The following is a 24,947-nucleotide window of genomic DNA, read 5'->3' on the forward strand; positions in this document are numbered from 1 at the left end:
GCTGCATGCTTTAAAGCAAGTAGAGCTCGTATGCATGGGAAACCAGCTGGGGGCAGACAAGTACAGCTTGCAGAGGGGCGAGCAGCCTGTTGTGCCAAAAGAGGACAGACGCTCAGACCCTTGAGTGGGAGGCTCGAGTGTGACTGTCAGCTGAGAACTTACACTGTTGCGCTCAACCTTCAAAGACAGTTGGACGCTGAGGTCGGCAGACTCTGAGAAGACGTTACCCTGATAATCTACATCCTTTGGGAGGTCCACCATCTAAACCAGGTAGGAGTATTTTGGTCTGTGTGAAAACAGAGCAGTTTTTCCATGACATAATGAGTTAAAAATAACTCTGAATATGACCACGGTGATATTGTTTTCAGTCGTACTTACACATTAAGATTGTCTTAAAAGTATATTTTAATCAGGTTTATACGTGTTATCTTTTTAACTGTTCTTTATATATGTTTGTAAACAAAGATGTTCATTTGTGTTTAAAATATAAAAAACAGAAAAGAAAAACATTTCCCATGATGCTCAGGATCATGACTTCTCTCAAAATAGAAGCACCAGGAAAGTTCTGTTTAGGCAAGAATAACAACATTTGACTTGAGCCTGAAGTAAAGAGTGAAAAGCTAACACAAAATCACTGAAGAATGAGACGATCAGATTATGTTACTGAAACGGGGGACGGATGTGTGTCTGCTGGATGATATGTGACACAGGACGTTAAGTATGTTTTCCCCACAACATATTTGATTTCATCTCTGAGCTCTTTTCCATTGCACTCTTATAGCACCTCGAGCTACTGCACAAAGACTAAGGTACAATCTCAACAATAGCTGTCACAAAAAGCCCAATTGTTCTGCAACCCACGGCAAAGGCAGGACTAAAGGGAACTGAAAGAGGAAACTGATATAGAAATAAACTGCATGTATAACTACATCACATATGACACTAATACAGCTTTCCATTATAAAGGATAGGAACAGAAATCTGTGTAAATCTTGCAGTGGGGGGGGTATAGCCTGCAGTTTTGCTCTCAGTATCTTGTAGTAATCCCTTTAGGGGGAGACTGAGATGTGCCATCGAATATTTGGTTGTTTCTTTACTGTATCAGCTTGAACACTGCTAACATTAATAATTCCCCTTTTTTAACAGAATGGAAGTTCGACGTGAAAAAAAGCACGCCTGCGGGACGATTTGTCTGAAGTATCTTCTTTTTCTTTTCAATGTTCTTTTCTGGGTAGGTTAATATAAAAGTGCAAAGATTTTCACTGAATTTTAGATTACAAAAGCAACTTTTGAACGATGTCATCTTAATTCAGTCAGTTGTAATTGATTTAAAGTTGCAACATTAAATTTGTGCAGTGCTTAAAATGCCATAGACATTAAGATGACTTCCTTTGTACACAGACACATTAAAAAAAAAACGGAAAAAAAACATACAAACTTTTTTATTTACTTATTTTTACTTTATTAACTGCAATTTCCTTTAGGCTTTAAGAATAGACTGATGTTCTAGTCTCTCAGGGCTTACACTGAAAGAATGAGGCGTTGTCCAGTGTGATCACATTTTAAGAGCAAAGTTATAACTTATGTGCTGCATTCTCACTACGAGCATCTGGTTTGAGTTGAGCTGGTAACGGTATGTTCTGTCAGCTGGCAGGTGGGGCTGTGTTGGCGGTGGGCGTGTGGACTCTGGTGGAAAAGAGCGACTACATCAGTTTGCTGAGCTCCAGCTTCTATGCAACTTCGGCGTACATCCTGATAGCTGCTGGAGTCATCGTGATAGTGACCGGGATAATCGGCTGCTGTGCCACGCTGAACGAGATGAAGAGTCTTTTGATTGTGGTACGGTGACCACGCCCACAAAATACTACCTGTTACAGAAAAACTGATTTTTCTTGCCCGTTTCACTTCACTCCACAGAAGCTGAAATCCTTTTTTCATTAGTCCACATGAGAAACCATGGCACTTTTAAGTCCATGTTTATACACTCTCACCCCCTGGTCCAGGTTGTGTATTGAAAGCTAATCCTTGGTGACCTTCTGTCTCGTCTGCCTGCACTCAGTGCAGCTCATTATGCCAGGCATGCCTGTCAGATATAACAGATAAAGTCATGCACAGTGTGTCTTTAAGAGTTTAGATATAGAGTGTGGCTCATGCCAGAGGAATGAAGGGCATCACAAGCTGCTGCTTGGACTTATGAGTGTGTGTGAGTGAGACAGACAGACAGACAGACAGAGGGTCTGTGAGGATATCACTCAGACTCAGTGGTATATCTCTATGGTCATACTCCCCGCAATCTTTATAATGAGCACCTTCCTTTCCCACCATTTAATCACTTATTTTCTGGAGTATGATGTTTGTATTTTGTAGCCATGCACAGATATGTTCAGTGACATTATACCTGCAAAATGGTGCAAAATAATGGCATTTCACTGTATTCATAGTCATTTTTGTTATGTCTCTGCCTACAGTATCTGATCTTGTTGCTCTGTATTTTCCTTCTGGAAATCATTGCTGGTGTTCTGGCATACATTAACTACCAAGAGGTGAGGTGCCATACTTTCTATTTGTATCTGTTTGTATATAGAGACAAAAGTAAATAGTGACATACAGTTTATTTTGCTATAACTTGCACAGCTTCCAGTACTTTTTATGGTTATATCTATTCATCATTTAAATTTCACCCCAGAAATTACAAATGTCTTTTTTTTTGTCTTTCTGCTTGCATTATGTGTATTTTATTAATTCTACTTTCCTTTCAAGTATTTCTCCTAGCTTTGCATCATTTTAATGTCAAATCTAACAACCACTCAGTTGCTGCACTCCTTTGTGAAGTGTGTTTTACATGCTTTTCTGTGCATGTTCATTTGTCCATTTTTCCCCCATCCTTCTCACGCCTCTCTTTCTTCCCCCTTTTTTCTTGCTCTAGTGTTTCCCTTTCTGCTACCAGGTAATCTACTGCAGTGTGTTTCTCCTTTATATCAGTCTGTTTTAGTTCTGACAGGTTGAGGTTATTTTTATTTGCAAGAGTCTTCATTAGAATCAGGGAGTGAGGTCATAGAATCTGTGCTCATATATTTTGAGTTATCTGTGGGTATTGCTCAGGTAGACAGGAATGTTACGGGGGAAGGAGGAAACTTGATCAGGAGCTATTTTTGTTGATGGGAGGTACTAAAGAGCTTCTCCTGTCTCACAGCTGGATGAAGAGCTCAAACAGAACCTGAAAGTGACCATGCAGCAGAAATACCAGCAGCCAGGAGAGGAGAGCATCACACAGGCTGTGGACAAACTACATCAGGAGGTGTGGAAAAGGAGAATTTGTTTCAGAAAAAGGCTTGAATAAAAAATGAGTAACATCAGTAAGACTGGACATGATTAATAATGAAATTCTGTGTTAACTGCAATTTTCTCATTATTTTCCCTCTCAGTTTAAGTGTTGTGGTAGCCACAACTTCTCAGACTGGAGCGACAGTGTGTGGATCCAGGCAGCAGAGAACGAGCGTCTTGTTCCCGATAGCTGCTGTAAAACTCCAGGTGAACTCTGCGGCCGCAGGGACCATCCCTCCAACATCTACAGAGTGGAGGTAAAAACGAGAAAGCTCTCCATCGACGCAGCGTGGCTAAATTTCACATGATAACAAGATATTATTATTTATTCTTTTTTTTCTCCCCTGTTCTTGTGCTCTCAGGGAGGCTGCATCATGAAGTTAGAGGAATTCCTCTTGAGTCAGTTATATATTCTCGGTGCAGTTGGTATAGGGATTGCATTTCTACAGGTGAAAGCTTTTACTGCTGAGCAAAACGGAGATAAATATGAACATCTATTTTAATGGAGTCTGGAAATAATGAGGTCTTTGTGTCTGTTTTGTTTCAGCTTCTGGGGATGATGTTTACATGCTGCCTTTACCGGAATTTGAAAGAAGATCCATACTAATTTTGTACTTCCCCCCTCCCCATCCATCTATTCATTTTCTTCCAATTGTCCAATTCATGACCGTGGGGATGGGTGCTGGAGCTTATCCTAGCAGTCATATGGCGAGAGGGAGGGTACACCCTTGGACAGGTCACCAATCTGTCACAGGGCTAATACATGAGGACAGACAACCATTCACACCAACAGAATTTAGAATCACCAATTAACCCAACCTTGTGCACACTGTCGGTGGAAGTTGGAGTACCTGCAGAGAACATGCAAACTCCACACAGAAAGGCCCCAGGTTGGATTTGCACCCAGAATCTTCTTGCTATGATAATGCTAACCACCACACCACTGTGACACCCTTGTAGGGATCACTGTAGTTTTTTTAAACATCACAAAATTTAACACAACTTCTAAAATGTTTTCCAAATTATTATAACCCCACCACCCCAAAAAAGTATTTTTTCCCACAGTCCTACGATGCTGCATAGTTACTTCAAACACTGCGATGCTGCTGGACAGCACTGCTCATTTGTTCTCGCAAAAACAGCTTTGCATGTGTTTATGTATTCTTTAATTTAGGTCACAAAGGATTTTTAACTCTTTAAAATGAGTGGTGTATATTTAAAAAGCAGAGCAATATGAGCATGTTGTGGCCGCTTCTCTGTTTGTCTTTTTAATTGCTTTTTTATGTATAGTCATTACAAATGTGTATTTAAAAAACTAATATAAAGAACTATTTTTCTTTGTTGGATGCAAATAAAAGATACTTCCTTATAATTTCCACCCAAATTCTCAGATAATTTCTCCGACTGAACTTTTATTTTGAAACTTATAAGCGGATGTTGTTGTCAGCTGACTGTACACCCTCCTCGCGTATTTCTTTTGCATCGTCTCACCCTCAAGGTTTTTCTTTATAATTTAAAGCAAATATTATTAAAATGTCAGCGAAACCAACGTGTTTGATAGTGGCGAGTGCTTCTTCTCAAGGTGAGCCCGTTAGCTTTACTTTGAACAGCTCGGCTGTTCTCAATCATTCATGAATTTGTCCGTTAGCTTTGACTTACTTAGAGCTGCAGAACTAGCATGAGCTCTCTAAAGCGTTTTATCTCACACATTTTGTTTATTCAGGGGTGTCTGCGAAATCTTTCCATCAGTCCTTCAGCCTTTGTAGTCCGGTCTTTAACCTACAGACAGCCACACCAGGGGTAAGACTCCACCTGACAAGCAAATAGCAGATACACGAACAGCTGTCGTGACCTAAGCGCGTTAGTCCGTACTTACGTAGACAGTCTCCATGACAACTGCGCAGATTAAAAAAAAAAAAAAAATCAAAGGAGAAATTTAAATAAATAAATAAGCACGTCTTTTCTTTTTTTTACTTTTTCTTTTCGTTTGTTTGTTTTTAAATATGGTGGTAAAGAAAAAAAATTCCACGATATTTTCTTTGGGGGGGGGTACCTTATTTTGGGGAAATTCAGCAATCTCTTTATCACTAAACTTTTGTGGTGATTCCTTGTATGCGGTTTTTATGTCCTGGTGAGTACTGAAATTAAAGTTCATTCAAATAACTTTGAAATAGGTGCATGTAGAATAGATAGTTACCAAAAGGACCACAGAGTGGTGCTTCTAGTCAGTGGAGTGTTGCTAAAATTAGAAAGTGATGTATCTTGTAGGATTTAAAAAAAAAAAAAAAGAAAGAAAAAAAAAAAAGACCAGCGGTATAATCAAGGGTGATGAATGAAAGAAGAAAAAGAAACTCCAGGACAAACAAGTACCTCGTTTCACTGTGACACCCATTGTCCCTGTGCAACAGTAGCATCACATTTATACAAATATATGGGTGTTACTAAAAAAAAAAAAGTGTTTTTTCCTGAAATCCAAGTTTGTTATAAAATTGCAGCTACATTGCCAATCGCAAAATCCATTTTTTTTCTCCTACTGGTAGCTCATCCTGGTAGGGCAGGTAAAATGATCAGAACCCTGAGTTTAAAATATTTATCAACCACCAGTTTCAAGAATTTAAATATTATCGCAACAAAGATACATTATTAGATCCATGTTTGTAGAGATGGACTTACACACCCGAAAAAAAAGTTGTCTTTTATACCCTGCTTTCACCCTACTACTACATCTGAAAGGTCACGGACATGCGCTTTAAGATGCAACCCAGTTCTTGGAAATAGTTCTTGTCCACTTTGTGATCATTACCCTGGGTGTGTGATGTTACCCTGTACAGAAGTGTTTCTGTGGTTGCAGGGGAAGCCAATAGACTTTGTTGGGGTTGATGAAAGCACAGCTAGATGGGTGCAGGACTTCAGTGTGAAACCCTACGCAACACCAGCCAAACTTGAATCCATAGATGGTGAGAATATTTATTTCATGCCCATTCGGCCGTTTTCATGTCTGCTGCTTTAACTACTATCTGCTCACTTGTGTCACGATGACCCCTTTTAAGGTGCCCGATACCAGGCACTGCTCATCCCACACTGCCCTGGAGCGCTGAATGACCTGGCACACAGCGGCTCTCTGCACCGCATTCTCGCGCACTTCATCTCTCAACAAAGTGAGCTTGGGGCTTGTTTTAACATCTGTATGTATTTTTCTTGTTGTTTTTTTTAGGAACACATGTACATGTGGTTTGCTTGGTTTTTTTCCCCTCTGTGCAGAGCCGGTGTGTGCAGTAGGACAGGGAGTGTCTGCACTGTGTTGTGCCACTGAAGGACAGAGGTGGATTTTCAGTGGCTACAGCTTAACAGGGGTTAGTGTTTGGTGAACTCACTAGGGGAAATATAACCCATATATTTGTTCAGCTATCACATGTTTGCTGTATTTAGTAACACCAACTTGTTGATCTTAATAGCCTTCAGTGTTTGAACTGGTGCGGGAACCTGATTTTGCCAACCTGCCCTTGATTGTAGAAGACTTCGTGAAAGACAGCGGTGGATCGTACACAGGTGAGCTTACCCTGCTAATAACAGAAGAGTCAAATACCAAATAATTATTTCTAAAACAGTCTGATGTTCGTCTCTGTGGGGGTTTTTTTTTTTTTTTTTGCAGCAAGTCAAGAAGATGCCATGCATGTGGTCGTAGACAGGCACCTCATAACTGGACAGAACATGCAATCAACCTTGCTCGCTGTAAATAATCTAATCCTGCTCTGTAATGCCAAATAAAAACCTGAAATAATACACGAGGAATGCTCCGATTCGACAGCTTTGTCGTCCCACTTTTATATTCATGTAATTAAACATTTATTTTGAACAAGTATCAGAAAAATGCTGGGTCAGAAAGAGATGTTTGGCAAAACTGCAACATACCACTTGGTTATTTGTTGATGCTGTTATTATAAACCGAGTAAAAGCAACAGGATTGTGTAGATTCAAACATAATAAAAAATAAAGCATCAGGAGCAGATGTATTGTTGCTGATGGATGAATCTTTTTAAGAGCACAGATGATTTTAGGCGTTGGACTGAAGCGATGCTGCAGATGTCTGAAGGCCTCCAAATATAAATAAACCCTTAATTAAAATGGATACATACTGATAATCATGCAGCTTCTTTTGTTGAATGCAGAGATGTACTAATCTGTACTTTTTTTCTTTCTTTTTTTTAAATCGTATCATCACAGAAAATAAATAAAATACACTGAAGTACCTTTTTTTGTTGGTTGCAGATGCCTAAAAATAAACCGCCGTGTCATTCAAGAGCTCGATACATTCACGACCCTCAAACAAGTTGAGCGTTAATTAAACCCCGTCAGTGGCTCACTGCAGATGTCGAGATAGGAAAAAAAAACAAAACGGCACTGACTTCAATGACAAAAAATATAGATATATTGTGTCAATCCGAGATTCACAGTGTTCGCCAACAAGTCCAACTCTTATAGCAGATCATAGAAATAATCCAGTCCTTGTCCCAATTCCCACAAGGAAATTCCTGTTCCCAGTTCAGCAGCTAAAGAAATCCTCAGGTCGATTGACTGTAAAACAGTTGAAATAATATTAATCACTCATTGATGATTAATACTCCTATTCTTTTAATTGCAGAAGTGAACAGTTTTACCTTCAGTGAAGGGTAGTACACCACATGCTTAACTGCATTGTTCCTAAAATAAAAGGCAAAGGACAGGATATTTAATCAAGAAAAGCTCTCGGGACATTTAAATAACCTCGAAATATTGTTTAAACCCTGATGTTTTATTAAATTAATACCTCTTGTAAGTGAAGTAATGCTCTGCAGAGTATTCATCCCAGAGAACCTTTGGCCTGTGTTCTCGCAAGATCTCGATGTACCTGCAGGAAACCACAGACGAGTGCGGTAAGAGGCTTCAAGTCCATGTCAAAGTTCTCAATCGACTCTTTACTCCAACTTATCGCCATTTTTTACTATAAATAAAAAGCTCATGCTACTTGCAGTCAGAAAATTACGTTTAGTACTGTGAAAAAGTCCTGAGCCACCCTGTAATTCTTTTTATTTTGCTAAAAGAAAGGGAACCAAATTTTTTTTTTTTTTTTTTTTTTTAAATCCATGCAAACATACGTGGAATTACCAGAGTTTCTACAATTCTAATGAGCTTGAAAGTCAACACAGTCTGAATGCTATGCAGTAAATGTTTAAGGATGCTGCACACCTTGTCGAGGTATGCTATGTTTACTCTTTGAGAATCACCTTTTTATTGCAAAAATATGATTTTGTGTCAAACTCCAAAACTGGTTCTTTGCCAAGTCATCTACTATGTGCAGACACAACACTAGTGCGTCCTTCGAGTTAGGTACCTTTTTTTATGCTGAGTGATTTATAGATCAGGGTTAAGTGGTTTAACAAAAAAACTGTAATGGAAATGGTCAGGACTGGACTGAAAATGTGTGAAAAAGCAGGAAAAGACTTTTTCAGATCAGCCCAAATATCAAAGAGAAATTAAAAATGCATGCCGTGGAAGAGTTCGGGTCTTAGGAGGTTAAAGTATTGCAGCAATAGCTAGAGTTTCAGCTCACCTTGTTCCCAGGACTGGCTCTGTTCCCTGGCTTGCAAAATCAAGGCCGTACAGATTGAGTCCAAGCAGAATCTTCTCCCTCCACTGAGAGTTTGGTGCAAGCTGGAGGACACAGTCTCTGACCCAGGGCAGCGGAGAGCTAGGGCCCGGCCTATAACAACAACAGCACACAACTCAGAAAACTGGATTAACGCCAGTTTGAATCCTCTTGTCGCATCACCTGTGCCATGTACTCACCTGGCACCACTGGAATAGTCATATGTCATGAGACTGAATCCATCGACGACTGGGGCCAACTGCTCAAACTCCTCCCTGCCAAACATACCCGGCTGCCCTGTGCTGATAATTCACAGGAAAAACAAATCTAAACCAATCACACTGATTGTTTTTGTTGTTGTTGTTTGTTTGTTTGTTTTAGCATTTATAGCTGCTGAATGCAAAATAAATGAATTCACCTTGTTACTGCTGGTGGAATAACAAGAATGCAGTCTAATCTTTTAGCTTTCAAAGTCTCGCATATGTGTTTCACCAAATGGACCAGTTCCCTGTGTGGGTAGATCAGAAATGCTTGATTATTGATTAACCTCAGACAAAGCAAAACTTGTGATCGGGGCTTGCAACAGAATCACTCACTTTCTTTTGTTACCTCCCAGCTGACTCCACAACTCCAAGGTGAAGCCATCGAAACCTTCAGTCTGCAAAACCACGGTTTTTACGTTAATCAGTCACCGAATAAACCAAAAACAAGGTTTTATTGGAATTAAAGACACAAACACTACTTATTTACTTTTGCAACATCCACCAGCTCAGTTCCCAACTCGTCAATTTCATCCTCACTTCCAAATACTGCCATGTAGTCCTGGTAGGACCAGCCATCAAATAAGAGCCGAGGCACTGATGGTTAAAAAAGAAAATGAACTAATCTGAATCCACACAATCAGACTTGAGTACCTGTGGGCAGTAAAGTTGGCATTCACTCACCAATCCTGACTTTTTTGTTAGACTTGCGTACAGCTTTGACCCAGCCTGAAAAGATCAAAAGACACTCTTTTACCTCATGTTCATCCGTGACTTAAGGTGAGGCTTTAATCAGTGATAAAGTTAAGGAAAAAAGTGGATCATCTGCCTGGATCGTGATCGTGGAGTCCCATAACGTCAAAGGTTTCAGGTCCTCGTCTGCGCAGCTGAAGCCACACCGGTGACACCGAAGTTAGCTTGGACCCAAACATCTTGGCAACGTCATAGCCGTGGGAATTCCACTGCAGGATGAGAAAAATAAGTTGTGTCTTTGACTGTGCTAAAACGTACATATGAAACCCTAAAGGGCAGGTTTTTAATTTTCTTACATGACCATAAGCATATTAAATTAAAGTTTTACCAGTGTCATAGATGAGGGGGGATTGGATAGATTTTTTGGTGACAGCTAATAAAGATTAAGAAATTAGAATGTGATTATCAAACCAGTTAATGATTCATTATCTATCAACTGATAAATCTACTCACTGGAGTCCACATGGCTATGGTCTGTCCCATCACTTACACACTATTGTCAAACGTTTAAATTCAGCAGGAGAACAAGGAGATATAATTGTGACTGGATTTCAGACTTACGGGTGTCACATATCCAAGCACTGGTCCTTGAAACGTTTTCTTGATGTGTGCACAGTATCTCTTTTCCTCCTTCGCTATGTCTTTCCAGTGCGGGTCTGACACAACAAGGTTTCTCTCCAGTACAGATAATTCTGCTGGAGATGTCTAAACAAGTGAGATCAAAGAGAAAAGAGCCCGTTTCAGTAACAGATAACCACGACAGGACGGAGACAGGAGACCAAGGACATTTTAGGCAAACGCATTCAGACCTGTTTGACCTGACAGCACAGAACAGCTCGAACCAGTTTAAAGATTAAGACCTGAAGTTACTCACCTCAGCTTCAGCTTTGTGCGACTTCTTTGCATCGGTTTTTGAAAGTGTGGCACTGACCAGCCAGCAGCTTGAGACGATATGAAGGAAGACCAACGAGGCTCTCATTTCCAAAAAGCCAATTTAAAAAACACAGAGCAGTTAAATATAAGATTGGCTAGCTGAGGTCTGCAGATTTGCAGTGCAAGTGTTTCCTTCCTTTACTGGGATGTGTGAGATTAGAAACCACCATATCCTCCCGCGGCCTAAAATCAAGCAGAGCAGTAACCCAAAGCGGCCCGGCTCGTCCTGCTAAAACATACTACCCTAAATAACCATAAACAGACTGAAAGCTTTTGATGTCAGGCGGTTGGTGTCTGTTTGACTGACAACTTATCTCAATGTGCTTCTGAAGCGTCAGCCTCGCCAGGAAACTTCCGGGGTTTGCATTTTTCAAAATAAAAGGTGCGTGTTTGTGACATCCGAGCCTATAGGTGGCAGTGTGCCGAGTTTGTCAACCAGTAAAACACAAACAAGGAAGAGAACAGGAACCAAACAAATCCACCTTAGTAATGATAGAGAGGGTGTTACATTTCCAAGTTATTTAGCATGATTAACTAACGTTAAATTTGGCTTTTCCGTCTTTAGGTTTCAGGCGCTAACAGGTGAGTGCAGTTCTCGCTTGCTAACTGCTCGTAAAGTAAAATGACCGTGGCTGTGATGTTAGCATTTAGCTTTAACATGTTTGTGCGTTGAAACGATTTACCTATACCCTGCTTCTTTTTTAAGGGTTACTTTCATCTATAATAACTAAGTGTGGGTCCTAGTGCTTTTTATTTTACAGCTTTTTTTTTAAATTTTACAGTTTTTCCTTTGTTGTTTTTGTCGTTTTCCCCAAATTAAAAATAAAATAAATACAGTAGTGGGTGTACAGGCTAGTAGATTCAGTTTCGGACGAATTATTTAGGAGGAGAAATACAGAAAAAGTACAAAAATATTTAAATATGGTTAAGACCAATTTAACCTGTGTCGTAATAATAATAATAATAATAATGATAATAATAATACATTTTATTTGAAAGCGCCTTTCAGAACACTCAAGGACACTGTACACAGCAGAACACTAAAAGCAAGCAGTTTACACAATCATAAAAGCACAAGACATAAAACAAATTTAAAATAGCAGAGTGGAGAGGTTATGTGGGATAAGCTATTTTGAACAAGTGAGTTTTGAGTTGGGACTTAAAGAGAGAGAAGGAAGTGATATTTCTTAAATCAGGAGGTAGGGAATTCCAGAGTCGAGGAGCAGAGCAAGCCCTGCTCCCCATGGTGGCAAGACGGGGAGAGGGGACAGAGAAAGAGAAGAAGATCTAAGACACAGAGATGGGGTGGTGATCTGAACCAGATCAGAGAGATATGCAGGAGAGAGATGATGAATAGCCATAGATGTGTAGAAGAGTATTTTGAAATTGATACGATATTTGACTGGGAGCCAATGAAGCTGCTGCAGCTTAGTAGTAGTATGATCATGAATAACTATTATTGCTTTGAATATTTTGTTTGTTATTTGTTTGAGTTTTTTTGTAGAACATTAAATCATTTTTTTGTAACCCAGAGAAAAGGTGTATAGAAATAAAACTGTAAAAAAGTTAAACAGAAGGTAGAAGAAGCATGAACGTTGGAAGCAAAACTATACTTTAGTATTAAAGTGGATGAAATGTCAATTTAACTAATCCATAAATCACAAAATTAAGATTATTTATCAATCTTTGCACATTATAAATATTATAGCATGTAGAGATGTTTTTCTAAAAATCAGATGATGTGCTAGAAACATCTTGTTCTGTTACCATTTCAGTGAGTAATGGCCTTGGAAAAGTTTGTGTCAAAGACACTCGAGCTTCTGCAGGAGGAGCGGGAGGCTGAGATAGAGGAGACCAGGTATGTAATGTCACATCTGCACTGTCAAACGGTCACACTGCAGAATTTAGTTTGCTGAACTGTGCGACATAAAGATGTTTTTATTATTTGTATTTAAATTGTTTTCAGAGAGATTAAGGTGTGGTTTTAAAAAATGGATTTGTTTCTAAACACAGAGATTTCTCCTGAAAATAATCTAAAACCAAATGTGGTTATCAACAGTTGTCACTCGTGATTTCCCTTTTTTGTGCCCTCAGGGTATGGCAGGAGAACATTTCTCTCAAGGATCTTCAAAACAAAGGTGTTTGCCTGCTGAAACTGCAGATAGGAAGTCAGTCCACAGGCCTCTACGGCCGCACAGTCGTCATCTTGGAGCCAAGAAAGCATCTTGGGTTCTCATCTCTGCCAAGCAACAGCTTCGGACCTGGTGAGATTGACGTCTGTTTTTACTTTATGAGGCAGAGTGTTCAGCTTTGAGGCCCTTTTCCTTTTATGATGAGGCTTAAAATTTTCTTTTTTGATAAAGCTTATAGTTAAGGCTGGATCAGGTGACCATGAATCCTCACTTAGTTATCCTGTAACAAGACTAGGCTCTCTTCAACACCAACAAGTCGCAGCAGATGGCTGCCCCTTCCTGAGCCTGGTTCTGTCAGAGGTGTCTTCCTATTAAAAGCTTTGCTTTCCCACTTTTGTCAAGTGCTTGCTCATAGGGGGTTGTCTCTCCATTATTATAGAGATTTACCTCACAATATAAAGCACCTTTAGAAATGGTTGTTCTGATTTGCACTATATAAATAAAATGTAATTAAATTATGTTTATATTACAGTGAGGTATGTGTCTGTCTTTGCAGGTGATATAGTTGGCTTGTATGACACTACTGGATGCACTGCAGCCTCACAGATCAGTACTGGGATTGTGACAAGGGTCGGCCAAGCATCTGTAAGTGTGGCCTTTGATGATTTAAAGGATGGCCACAGTTTAGATTCAGATGCACTTTACAACCTTTTAAAGTTAGCAAACGACGTCACTTACAAACGAATGAAACGGTGAGGAATATCTGTAACCAAAAATACCTCGGTGCATGTGAATCAGTACACTTTTGAAACTTAACCCATGGGGTTTCTGCTTGCAGTGCTTTGAATACATTAAATGGATACAACAATGGACCAGCTTCCAATTTAATAAGTGTCCTCTTTGGAGACACAAAACCTACTTCTCAGTCACAACCAAGTGAGTAAATATTAGCTCCTGTTTTAATTAAAAGATTGTTTAGAAATCTAAGTTTCCATATGCATATATAACGTTCAGCGCATTGGTGTTTGCCTCTGTTTTATTTCATCAGATAAGGTTGAATTCTTTAACTCAAACTTGGATGACTCCCAAAGAGAAGCTGTATTCTTCGCTCTGTCACAGAGAGAGCTTGCAGTGATTCATGGGCCTCCGGGCACTGGGAAGACCACCACTGTGGTGGAAATCATCCTGCAAGCTGTCAAACAGGGGCAAAAGGTGCAAAAATGTGAATTTGTTAGTGTATAAAGAAGAATGTTATCAATGCCACAACTCTAGTCTAGACAGGATCACTTTGGCTCTTGTGACTGTGCAGATCCTGTGCTGTGCTCCTTCAAATGTGGCGGTGGATAATTTAGTGGAGAGGTTAGCCCAGGGCAAAGCCAAGGTCCTGAGGCTGGGTCACCCAGCCAGGCTACTGGAGTCCATACAGAAACATTCACTGGATGCCATCCTGGCTCAGAGTGACAACGCAAACATCATCGCTGAGATCCGGAAGGACATTGATAAAGCATTTGTGAGTATTATAGTGTGGTGTCCCGCTAACATGTCATTTTAGTGCCGTCTCAAATGATTTGTGATGTTGTGATGTTGTGATTGTTCCAAGACGGGAATGAAAAAGGAGAAAGGAGAACGGGGGAACATGAAACGAGAAATAGGAGAGCTGAGAAAAGAGCTGAAAAGCAGAGAGGCAGCAGCCATCGCCCAGATCCTTAAAAGTGCTGACGTTGTGTTATCAACCAACACAGGTGAGTAATGGCCCGATGACAGTGTCATTCAGATGCTGGAGTAATGATGAAAGGTAATCGGAGAGCGCTTGTCTGCGTGTGTGCAGGTGCCTGCGATGACGGGCCTCTGAAGTTCCTGCCAGCTGAACATTTTGACTGGGTGGTGATAGACGAGTGTGCTCAGGCACTGGAGAGCAGCTGCTGGATCGCCCTGCTTAGAGCGCGCAAGTGCATCCTGGCTGGAGACTACAAGCAGTTACCACCTACCATTAAATCACAAATGTAAAAAATTCAAGTTTGGGTTTTTTATGCATTCATAATATTCAGCATTTGATATCTATACCGTTGTGACTTTTTTTCCTCAAGTCCCAGAAGTTTTTAACCTTAAAATACACGATGTAGCATTTATCTGTTGCCAGTATGTAAATGAATTGTAACATAACCTGAACAATGAGACATTCACCGCCTGCTTTTATTAAGCCTCTGGAGTTAAAAGTGGAGGACAAAATCCAAAGGATGTCACTAGAAATAGTTTTTAGAATTTTAATTTTTCCTTTAAAAAGCACTTTTGACACATTTTCTGAAGCATTCAGATTTCTGATTATAAAAACAACAAGCTTGGTTAAAGGATAGGTTTCATAGTTTTCCAGTCTGTTGCTTTTTAAAACACCGAAACAGGTTTTTCTAGCTCTAATCAGCTCTTCTGTGTGTACTGGTGGTTCAGAGATCTCATCCTAATGCACTTTTAATCCCAGTATCAAATCAGTTATAGAAAGAAGTCATCGATGCGCCATCCATTTTTTTCCACTTTTCCAATTCAGGGTTGTGCAGGGCGGTAACCTATTCCAGTTGTCACAGGGCGAGAGGCAGGGTACAGCAGGGATCTCTCCTGGTATTCTGGCTTTCTCCCACAGTCCAAAGATGTGCAGTTAGTGGGGTTGGGTTAAATGTGTATTCTAAATTGGCCGTTGATGTGAATGCGAATGAGGCTGGTTTTCAGAAATTAAAATGTAAATCTCTAAAATTTTTATGTTGTTCTGTTGCATACAGGGCTGCATCAAAAGGCTTATCTCTGAGTCTTATGGAGAGACTTATCCAGATGTACGGGGACTCGGTGGTTCGTATGCTGACAGTTCAGTACCGCATGAACAGTGCCATTATGCAGTGGGCCTCCAAGGAGATGTACCATGGAAGACTGACCGCTCACAGCTCTGTGGAGGGACATTTACTGAAGTGAGACTCAATGTACTATTTTAAAGCATCTCATATTTGAGTTCTGGTGACGGATGAATCTTTGGATTCATTTAAAAATGTCGCTCAAAACAGAGATCTAGCAGGAGTCGCATGCGTTGAAGAGACCAGCACGCCGCTGCTTCTTATTGACACAGCAGGGTGTGGTCTGAGTGAAATGGAGGTCGCAGATGAGCAGTCCAAAGGCAACACAGGTTATTCTTTTTTAATTTTAGCTTGTAAACAAGCCATCTATGTTTACTGCTTGTGTGGTATGACAGTTTAACAGCGTGTGATGTGTTTCCTCAGGTGAGGTCGACATCGTCGATCTGCACATAAAAGCTCTGACTGAAGCTGGAGTTAAAGCTAAAGACATAGCTGTTATTGCTCCATACAATCTACAAGTAAGTCACAGAAATGAGACTGGCAGCACTGAAAGTAACTGATTGGTTTCAAAATTCCAGGGAGAATTATTAAATTTTTTTTCCTGAAGGTCAGATCATCATAGCACAGTGATTAGGGAAATGCAAAAAGGATGTAAAGACTAGTATAAAGAATGACTTAGCTTTTAAGTAACTTAATGCATTACTTTAAAGAAAAGTGATATGTGTATTACATTGCTTAAAAAAATAAAAAATAAATAATTCCCCCAACAGAGAAGAAATACCTCCAACGTGCACAAACATTTGACCACAGTGTGCAATAAATTTGCATGTATGTATGTAAAAACATCTTTCCCTTTGATAAAAATAAACACCCGAAGCTTTATCATTTAAATGGTACATGGTAAACACACTGGTACTTATATAATGTCGTTCTACTTAATTTTGAGCACTCAAAGCCTTTTCTAAGTCTCATTCAGCCAATCACACACATTCATACAGTTCTTTTATCTAACATTCACACACTCACACTGCAATTGGTGGCAACTCGGGCTCACAGACATTCCGTCATTCCGACCTAATTGGTAGACATTCCGTTATACCACTTAAACCACAGCTGCCAAGGAAAATCGATATAACAGTGCTGTTTTGAATATAACAACCGTTTTTCTCTCCGTACAGGTCGATCTTCTACGTCAAAAACTTTCTGCAAAGCATCCAGAGCTCGAGATAAAATCAGTGGATGGATTTCAGGGCAGGGAAAAAGAGGCTGTCGTGTTGTCGTTAGTTCGATCCAACAGAAAAGGTAATTCATGACATTCCTTTTAATTCTGTCACAGAATTGCAGATGTTAGCTGCATTAAACATAAACAACAGGCTATCACAATTTTTTTTTTCCCACTGATTCCATTTATTTTAGGTGAAGTTGGATTTCTAGCAGAGGACAGAAGGATAAATGTTGCCGTTACGCGTGCAAGACGACACATCGCTGTCGTGTGTGACACTCAAACCGTTCAGAATCACGGTTTTCTGAAATCCCTGATTGATCACATGACTGAGTTTGGTGAGGTCAGAACAGCGTTCGAGTACATTCAAGACATCGTACCACAAAATTACACCCGTGACCACAAAGATGCGAAAACAGCCTCTTCCAGCACCTCCACATCTACCAAACACAAGGTCAAGGATCAGCCCTCCAGTAAAGCAAAGCCAGGACAGAAAAAATCTGCTGGTAGCAGCAGCAAGGAAAATGCAGCTGGTTCAGAGAAGCAAACAAAGTCTAGCACATCAGCAGAGCAAGAGCAGAGTAAGGGCAGACGCGCTGAGATCAGAGAGCAGGTGGAAAGGTTTATGAAGGACTTAAACCAGAGTGAGCTACAGTTTCCGTCATCGTTTAACTCTCATGACCGGCTGCTGGTCCATGAGATCGCTGAGGAGCTGGGCCTCATTCATGAGAGCAAAGGAGAGGGAAGTGAGAGGTGTATCACTGTCTCCAGACCCCCAGTGTCAAAACCAGCCAAAGAGGAAGCACGAGCAGCAACAGAAGAGGAAGAGGAAACGATCCCAGATTCAAAAAGTGAGCCATCGTCTCAACCCCCCTTAGACCTGAAAAGTTTACATTTAGAGAGGATGAAGAGGGAGCAGAAGAAAAGGGAAGAAAACGCTCAACAAAAAAAGCAACAGAACAACATTCATCCAGCTCAAGGCCACTCATCAAAAAAAGCAAAAGGTTTGCATCAGAAGAGTCTAAACAAAGCATTTAAAGGTGTTTTCTTACCCATCAGCTTTCTAACAGCTTAACTCTGCATCATGTTTCAACCCCAGGAAAAAATCGAACCAAGGCTGGGGCCTGCGACATCGCTGCTGCCTCTGCTCCAGATGACGACTTCGACACACTCATCAGTAGTGTCATGAAGGCCGACAGTGTTTGTAGTTTTGTCAAGTGCAAAGCATCTGTGCTAACACTCGGGCAGCTCTGCCTGTTCTGTAACAGGCAGTATTGTCTCAGTCATCATATACCAGAGGTAAGAGGCACGCCTCAACTGAGTAGTATGTTTGACGTGTAGGTTAACAGGTAACACCTGCCAAGCATCTGTGGAATTTATGTTTTTTTTATGTGAAAGTCTGATTGACGTCTTGCAAATACTTTTCAGGTTCACGGTTGTGGAGATAAAGCCAAGTCTCATGCTCGAATGAGGATAAGTAAAGAGGGTGTTCTTTATGCTGGGAGTGGGAAGAAAGACAAATCTATGGACCACAATAAGAAGGCCTATCTGCAAAGAAAATTGGACTCTAAGCTAAAAGACATGGCGTCACAGAGGAAGCCAAAAAACAAAGAGAAGGATGGTTAATGGTTAACTTGACACTAAATTTAAATAAATCTAAAGACTTCGTTCTGAGAAAGCTAAAAGAGTGTTTGAAATTTTTTATTTTCTTGCTCTTTGGACCTCAGTTTGATACAGTAAAGTACAATTTCCTGCTGAAAAACTCTTATTTAAATAAATAATTTTAATTACAAAACATTTTCATTGTGTTTCAGTCACAATATTTATTGCATACATTACTAGTACTGTTATGACACGTAATGGAGCCTGCCTTTTAACTCTACAGAAATGGGAAGCTATTCTACTTTCACTTTGATTATCTGGGGACAGATTGTCAATGGACTCGCGTTTTGCACATCCTTACACAATCCGGGGGAAAAGTAGGGGAAAACCTTCTCAGTAAATTTGTCTTTGAATGTGTGGATCTTTGTAGAATCTGCAGCATTGATGAAAACGACTTTTCCCCTGTCATAGTCCAGCTCGACTGTAATCCTGTTGGGCTTCTCCTTCATTGGGAGCTTGGAGCGAGGTGTGGTCTGTGCCCACAGTGAGTCTCCATTGCTCAAGCCAATTACCCAGAAACCCTCAGCAGGGCTGAGGAAGATGGTATTCTTTCTTTGGATGGAGTCTAGAGCCACTCCGATGTACCAGTCTTTGCCTTGGCCCACATCTACAGTCCAACTGTGCTTTCCAGATGTAAAACCAGTGGCTCCCAGCACAGAAATACGGCTGACAAGGCGTTCGGGATTGTTGGGTAGGAGCTTCTTGCTGCTGTATTGCACACAGGACAGTTCTTCAGAGTAAGTTGAAATGGGCAGTGTTTGGATCCAAAACAACAGGAACTGGAAACCATAAAATTCAGTTAGTTGAAAATATGATAGATTTAGAGTAAAATCTTTTTCTTTAACCCACCACATCTGACACTGTCTTCCACCTTCTTCCAAATATGAAAACTTAAGTGATCCCAGATGCTTTGCAGAGTTTATCAGGATATCTCTGATGACCTCTGGCTCTCCAATTTTCCACTGAAGCCTGAAACATGTTAAGTTGTTACAGCATTCTCTCATGGAAAGGATCAATGCTGATTTTAACAGATAGTGGGTTATGCTTACATTTTCTTTGTCTTCTTGTAGTCCTTAAGTTGAAGAGAGAATGTGAAAGAGAGTACATTATGAAATCATGTGTGAAATAGAGTTGCACATCTGGAAACGGCTGAAAGTATTAAACCTGTACAGTAATTCAAAGACACACATATGTGCACTACCGTTCAAAAGTTTCAGTTTTGTATTGCAATTCAAGTCGTTCAACTCCAATGAATAGCTTGAAATGGTACAAAGGTAAGCGGTGAACTGCCACAGGCTAAAAAAAGATAAGGTTACCCAAAACTAAAAAATAATGTACATTTTAAATGTATACAAAAAGGCCTTTTTTTCTTTCTTTTTTAGGAAACACAAAATGGTTTAACAATTTAAAGCTGTTCTGCAGTAATAGAGGTTGATCAAGCCTTGAAAGTTGGTGCTGTTATTTCCTACAAGTGTTCCAACTTTTCTGGATTACTTACAACCCCCTCTGTCTGTGAGCAGACCATGGAAGCTAACTATGGCATCAGAATAAAACAAAGAGGCTTGCCTGGGCCGTGAAACACCACTGCCATCAAGTAGGCAAAAGGATGGTTCCACAGTGTTTGCCATCAACTGTCAAACATGGAGGAAGAAGTGTGATGGTCTGCATTCATTCATAGTTCCTTCCAAAACATGCAAACCTCCTGTACTCCCGTACCACAATGTTGGATTTTGAACCGAATGCTGATAACACACTGCAAAGTCTCCCTCCTCTTTAGCCCGGAGGACAGAGCATCCACGATTATCAACAAGAACGTCTAATTTGGACTCGCTGAACACTTTACCACTTTGAAACAGTTCATTTCAAAGGCGTCTTGGTCCACAAGACACAAAGGTACTTCTGCACTGTTCAAATATGGCTTCCTCCTTGCATGATAGCGCACATAAGCAGCCGAAATGAAGCAAATCAGAAGTGCCAAAACTGTAATTGCCAACTAAACTAGGTTTAAAAGTTCATATTATGAGCTCTACACCAGGAAAAAAAGCCGTTATTTATGCGTTATGTAGTGTTAAAACAGGTACAATGCTGTGAAAAAGTATTTGCCCATTCCTGAGTTCTTTTTTTTGGATTTCTCAACAAGATGATGGCAACAAAGGAAGATTTGAGGCTCCAAAACAGGACACAAACTAATGGGTTACAACCATGGACACTGTAAGAGATGGACGTAGCGATTTTGTAACCGGATGCAGTGAGTCGGTGCAGGTCTGACTGTCAAGCCATACGCTCTGTTACGGCCTCCGGCCTCAGGTGGCCCCGCCTTCCTCTAGGTAAATCAATGTGTTCCAGGACTCGTGTGTGATTGGTTACTGGGAGACCCGTGCCAACCCTCACTTATGCAGAATGAAGTGTGCCAGACCACACGGACGATTGGCTGCCCCGGGATCCCATGATGCTCCAAGAGGCAATCAGTGGCTGATCGTACCCACCTGTGGCTACAAAAGGCTGGAGGTCCTTCACTCAGTGGCGGCTGCTTAGGACTGAACATGCAGTTTGCCCTTCATGCCTCCCTCGTCGATCTTTGTTGACCTTATTCATATTGCTGACCTTTGTCGAACCTTGGTGCATGCTTTAAACCTAGCCTGATTAGAGTTTTGAGCTGCTAGCTGGCTGTGAGTAGGATTGCGTGAAGCTGGCTTGCCTTAGTTAAAACCCTAGCTTTTATTTTGTGTGCGGCCAGCCTGCCTTAGTTACCCTTTAACTTTTACTCGTGACTGTTCTTTCTTTATGTAATAATTGTCTGCCCAGTGGTCTGTTGCACAGCCCTGTCGGTTTTCTGTTTAAAGTTTGGAATTAAAACCTTTTGCTTTACTCAGTTTTGTGTTGGGGGGCTCGTGTATGTTACTCCCTCCCTGACGCCTAGCAGAGGGGGTCGTAACACGCTCATTGACTAACAACTTGTCAATCACAAACTGTTACTTCCTTTCTGACAAACAGTATAACCAAGATGTATGAAATTAACTCCTTTTAAAAATTTAATATGACCCTAAATATGTAACTGAGACCATGAACTCAACAGGAAAGTGTTAACAGTGGTAAAGGTAGAAAACGATATTTCTATAGACTTCAATGGGTCCCGAAGTCTTTTTGCAATCACAGGGATCACCCCCTGGTGGCCATTAAAAAGAACGCAGGCACATTGAAGTCGGCCCCACTTGTCAGACGCTACATGTGTCTTTAAAACTGACCATACTGATTAACCAATACAGCATACTAACATTTTACATCCAGACTATGGAAAATAGGTCTGTGAGAAATGCTTGTCTGACATTTTATGTTTTAATCCAAACTAATCCAAGTTTGAATCCAAGAAATCTAAGAAATACGAAATTTCAAATTTAATAAATAAAGTTGGTAAACATTTTATGCAAAATATGATTTTGGTTAATATTCAGTAATTTTCTTGTTTGCATGTATACTAACTAAATACTTTTAATTTTACTGTTTTGTATGCTGTGTGTTATATTGATGTTCATTATCACCTGGGCGTCCTGTTTAGCCATTTTCACTGTTTACTTGACTGTTTTTAGGAAAAATAACTTAGAAGTTAATATAAATAAAAACAGCTTGTAAATAATGATAGTAAATGCACCTGTAGAAGCTGTACATCCTGTGCTTTGAGAGCTGTTTCAATATCATTGATGGTGGAGGAGAGTGTGTTGATCTGCTCTTCAATGTTTTCCAGCTTCATACACATGATTTGAGTCTTAGTTTCCTCCTCCTGTTTCAGTGCCTGCAATCTGGTGTTTTCCTCCTCCTTAAGGAACTGGTGGAGCTTCTTAAACTCTTCCTTGATTCCTGTCTCAGTTTCACATGCCTGCGTCTGTAATTTTAAAGAATGTGGGGTTTTTTTAAGCTAGTAAATGGAAGGAATGTTTGTCATGCTGGGGATTTTTTCGTCAGAAGCAACATTAAAAAGCCCCAGTAAAAGTCAGCATTGTTTCACGAAACGCAAAACCATTTACCTGGATATGGGTTTTTATTTCCTCCCATTGTTCCTTTGTGTTGATTAGTACTTTGAGTTTTTTCTTTAAGGACTCGAGGCTGGCTGAGATTTGTCTGAAATGTACGAAGAAGAATTTTAAAATATAGCATTTCTGTGTAGTTCCTGATAATCAGTTTTCTTTGTGGTTTTGTTTAATATCACATTGAATTAAAATTGTTAATTATTTGAGTCATATTGGGTGCACTCATTTCACTATTTTCTTACATTTTACAGACATAAGAATAATGAGAATTCGTGGAACAAATGACACATTACGTGATGATGGAAGTCATTAATTAAAGATCTGTTTCTTACATTGTGATGTAAGTCTACCAACAACTTCATCCCAGTATTAGTTTTTTTAAATGTATATTTTTACAAACCTTTTTCTGTTCAGCTGCTTCTTCTACTGGGCAGCAGACATGGACTTTGTGCTCTTTCGATTGTTGGCAGACAAGACAGACAAGCTCTTCATCATTGTGACAAAAACTATTCCGCTTCTGGTTGTGGAGAAAACATTTGTCTTGATTAGTTGTGGACATAACTGAGATCCTTTCTGTTTCCAGTTAAATAATCACACTCTGCAAACAGTGGTGCACTTCCCTGGCTGAAGGCTCAGGTGTTTCTGTCAAGTGATGTTCTTTGATTCAGGTATTGTGACAGTAGGCGGTACAACTGGGAATATTTACAGCTTCCTGTAGAAGTTGGCCAACTAGTATAACTGGGTAATCATGCAAGTCATCCAGACATAACCAAAGATGATATAGATGCAGAAGTTGACTAATGTCCTCGATACATGCTTAAAAATAAAAAAGTTCTCAGAAACTTTACGTTCATTTCCTTTATTTTAATAATGTGCCTGTTCTGTTTGAGTTTAAAATCATGAATGAGAAATGGCTGAATTAATCTTACTGATGTATCAGCTACTGATAACCATTGCAGCTCGTGTTCCGATTATTTATCTTGTTCCCCATTTCATCTACTGACTGCAAAAATATAGAGCCTGCACCATGAACATGGCTGCTTTATAATAACATAATAAACAATTTTAACAAGTTTATATAAAAATGTATTTCTAAATATTGAGCATACAGGCAGCCTTGTGACAACACTCTGACTCCCAGACAAACATGGCCCAAATACCCCAAGTTTAACGCTTTGGTGTCTGATAAATACGCAAATATACCTAAAAACAAAAAAACAAATACACTCATCTATCCATCCATCCATCTTCTTCCACTTATCCGGGGCCGGGTCGCGGGGGAAGCAGCCCAAGCAGAGAAGGCCAGACCTCCCTCTCTCCAGCCACCTCCTCCAGCTTATCTGGGGGAACACCAAGGCGTTCCCAGGCCACCTGAGAGATATAATCTCTCCAGCGTGTCCTGGGTCTGCCCCGGGGCCTCCTCCCGGTGGGACATGCCCGGAAAACCTCGCCCAGGAGGCATCCTTGTCAGATGCTCAAACCACCTCAGCTGGCTCTTTTCGATGTGGAGGAGCAGCGGCTCTACTCTGAGCCCCTCCCGAATGGCCGAACGTCTCACCCTATCTCTAAGGGAGAGGCCGGCCACCCTTCGGAGGAAACCCATTTCCGCCGCTTGTATCCGCGATCTCGTTCTTTCGGTCACGACCCACAGCTGGGCACCTTACATCAAGATGCAGACATCAGAATCAATCAGAATCAGAATCAGAATACTTTATTGATCCCTGGGGGAAATTATTTTTTGTTACAGTGCTCCATTTTAAACCAACATTAAGACAAGACAGACAATACGCTAACTAAGAATAGTACAATATATACATATATATACATACATACATACATACATAAGTCACTTATAAATAAATATTTGGAAAAGAAACATGTGTAGTTGTAGCAGCAAACAGTGTGTTAAGTGGATGCGTTGTACAGGGAGATGGCCACAGGCAGGAATGATTTCCTGTGTCGTTCAGTGGTGCTTTTCGGTAATCTCAGTCTCTCACTGAACGAGCTCCTGTGACTGACCAACATGTCATGGAGTGGGTGGGAGGTGTTATCCAACATTGTCTTTATCTTGGACAGCATCCGCCTCTCCGACACCACCTTGAGGGAGTCCAGCTCCATCCCCACAACATTGCTGGCCTTACGGATCAGTTTATTAAGTCTGTTGGCATCTGCG

General features: G+C 40.4%; 4 protein-coding genes and 1 pseudogene across 5 annotated transcripts; 3 read left to right on the forward strand and 2 right to left on the reverse strand.

The window, feature by feature from the left end:
• The first annotated feature begins 13 nt into the window (after positions 1 to 13).
• Positions 14 to 4,624, forward strand: cd151 (CD151 molecule). Of its 2 annotated transcripts, XM_026175762.1 has the most exons (9): positions 14 to 270; positions 1,147 to 1,231; positions 1,648 to 1,839; positions 2,469 to 2,543; positions 2,927 to 2,947; positions 3,194 to 3,298; positions 3,426 to 3,581; positions 3,687 to 3,773; positions 3,872 to 4,624. In XM_026175762.1, the coding sequence occupies exons 2-9, from the start codon at positions 1,148 to 1,150 to the stop codon at positions 3,929 to 3,931; spliced, it is 780 nt and encodes a 259-aa protein (XP_026031547.1). In that variant the 5' UTR covers positions 14 to 270; position 1,147; the 3' UTR covers positions 3,932 to 4,624. The 2 variants fall into 2 exon arrangements, with proteins under 2 accessions (XP_026031547.1, XP_026031549.1); XM_026175764.1 differs by lacking the exon at positions 2,927 to 2,947.
• A 26-nt stretch (positions 4,625 to 4,650) lies between these two features.
• gatd1 (glutamine amidotransferase class 1 domain containing 1) lies at positions 4,651 to 7,107 on the forward strand. The gene is made up of 7 exons (XM_026175765.1): positions 4,651 to 4,906; positions 5,048 to 5,124; positions 6,176 to 6,281; positions 6,375 to 6,482; positions 6,586 to 6,677; positions 6,780 to 6,873; positions 6,977 to 7,107. The coding sequence occupies exons 1-7, from the start codon at positions 4,858 to 4,860 to the stop codon at positions 7,090 to 7,092; spliced, it is 642 nt and encodes a 213-aa protein (XP_026031550.1). The 5' UTR covers positions 4,651 to 4,857; the 3' UTR covers positions 7,093 to 7,107.
• A 17-nt stretch (positions 7,108 to 7,124) lies between these two features.
• Positions 7,125 to 11,250, reverse strand: chid1 (chitinase domain containing 1). Its single transcript, XM_026175761.1, has 12 exons — positions 10,838 to 11,250; positions 10,525 to 10,668; positions 10,040 to 10,172; positions 9,895 to 9,939; positions 9,701 to 9,807; positions 9,547 to 9,608; positions 9,369 to 9,458; positions 9,151 to 9,252; positions 8,915 to 9,064; positions 8,132 to 8,212; positions 7,983 to 8,025; positions 7,125 to 7,899 (listed from the first exon to the last, which is right to left on the reverse strand). The coding sequence occupies exons 1-12, from the start codon at positions 10,940 to 10,942 to the stop codon at positions 7,801 to 7,803; spliced, it is 1,161 nt and encodes a 386-aa protein (XP_026031546.1). The 5' UTR covers positions 10,943 to 11,250; the 3' UTR covers positions 7,125 to 7,800.
• Positions 11,251 to 11,328: 78 nt separating this feature from the next.
• On the forward strand, positions 11,329 to 18,884 carry ighmbp2 (immunoglobulin mu DNA binding protein 2). The gene is made up of 16 exons (XM_026175758.1): positions 11,329 to 11,478; positions 12,672 to 12,754; positions 12,991 to 13,160; positions 13,585 to 13,780; positions 13,867 to 13,964; positions 14,077 to 14,240; positions 14,338 to 14,538; positions 14,629 to 14,770; positions 14,857 to 15,031; positions 15,800 to 15,982; positions 16,076 to 16,194; positions 16,289 to 16,383; positions 17,044 to 17,167; positions 17,282 to 18,091; positions 18,187 to 18,386; positions 18,516 to 18,884. The coding sequence occupies exons 2-16, from the start codon at positions 12,678 to 12,680 to the stop codon at positions 18,711 to 18,713; spliced, it is 2,952 nt and encodes a 983-aa protein (XP_026031543.1). The 5' UTR covers positions 11,329 to 11,478; positions 12,672 to 12,677; the 3' UTR covers positions 18,714 to 18,884.
• A 74-nt stretch (positions 18,885 to 18,958) lies between these two features.
• LOC113024961 (zinc-binding protein A33-like) lies at positions 18,959 to 23,453 on the reverse strand (annotated as a pseudogene).
• Between the last annotated feature and the right edge of the window lie 1,494 nt (positions 23,454 to 24,947).

The sequence above is a fragment of the Astatotilapia calliptera genome, chromosome 7 (genome assembly GCF_900246225.1).
Source record: "Astatotilapia calliptera chromosome 7, fAstCal1.2, whole genome shotgun sequence".
Taxonomy (NCBI): domain Eukaryota; kingdom Metazoa; phylum Chordata; class Actinopteri; order Cichliformes; family Cichlidae; genus Astatotilapia; species Astatotilapia calliptera.

Excerpts from the sequence above, each read along its gene's own strand:
- cd151 (XM_026175762.1), top strand. The coding sequence starts at position 1,148 with ATGGAAGTTCGACGTGAAAAAAAGCACGCCTGCGGGACGATTTGTCTG. Across the intron at positions 1,840-2,468 it reads TGAAGAGTCTTTTGATTGTG|TATCTGATCTTGTTGCTCTG; the intron begins GTACGGTGACCA and ends CTCTGCCTACAG. Across the intron at positions 3,582-3,686 it reads CCAACATCTACAGAGTGGAG|GGAGGCTGCATCATGAAGTT; the intron begins GTAAAAACGAGA and ends TTGTGCTCTCAG.
- gatd1 (XM_026175765.1), top strand. The coding sequence starts at position 4,858 with ATGTCAGCGAAACCAACGTGTTTGATAGTGGCGAGTGCTTCTTCTCAA. Across the intron at positions 6,282-6,374 it reads CAAACTTGAATCCATAGATG|GTGCCCGATACCAGGCACTG; the intron begins GTGAGAATATTT and ends ACCCCTTTTAAG. Across the intron at positions 6,678-6,779 it reads GTGGCTACAGCTTAACAGGG|CCTTCAGTGTTTGAACTGGT; the intron begins GTTAGTGTTTGG and ends TGATCTTAATAG.
- chid1 (XM_026175761.1), bottom strand. The coding sequence starts at position 10,942 with ATGAGAGCCTCGTTGGTCTTCCTTCATATCGTCTCAAGCTGCTGGCTG. Across the intron at positions 9,253-9,368 it reads ATTCCACCAGCAGTAACAAG|CACAGGGCAGCCGGGTATGT; the intron begins GTGAATTCATTT and ends GTGAATTATCAG. Across the intron at positions 8,026-8,131 it reads CATTACTTCACTTACAAGAG|GAACAATGCAGTTAAGCATG; the intron begins GTATTAATTTAA and ends CTTTTATTTTAG.
- ighmbp2 (XM_026175758.1), top strand. The coding sequence starts at position 12,678 with ATGGCCTTGGAAAAGTTTGTGTCAAAGACACTCGAGCTTCTGCAGGAG. Across the intron at positions 15,032-15,799 it reads CCTACCATTAAATCACAAAT|GGCTGCATCAAAAGGCTTAT; the intron begins GTAAAAAATTCA and ends TGTTGCATACAG. Across the intron at positions 16,384-17,043 it reads TTGCTCCATACAATCTACAA|GTCGATCTTCTACGTCAAAA; the intron begins GTAAGTCACAGA and ends CTCTCCGTACAG.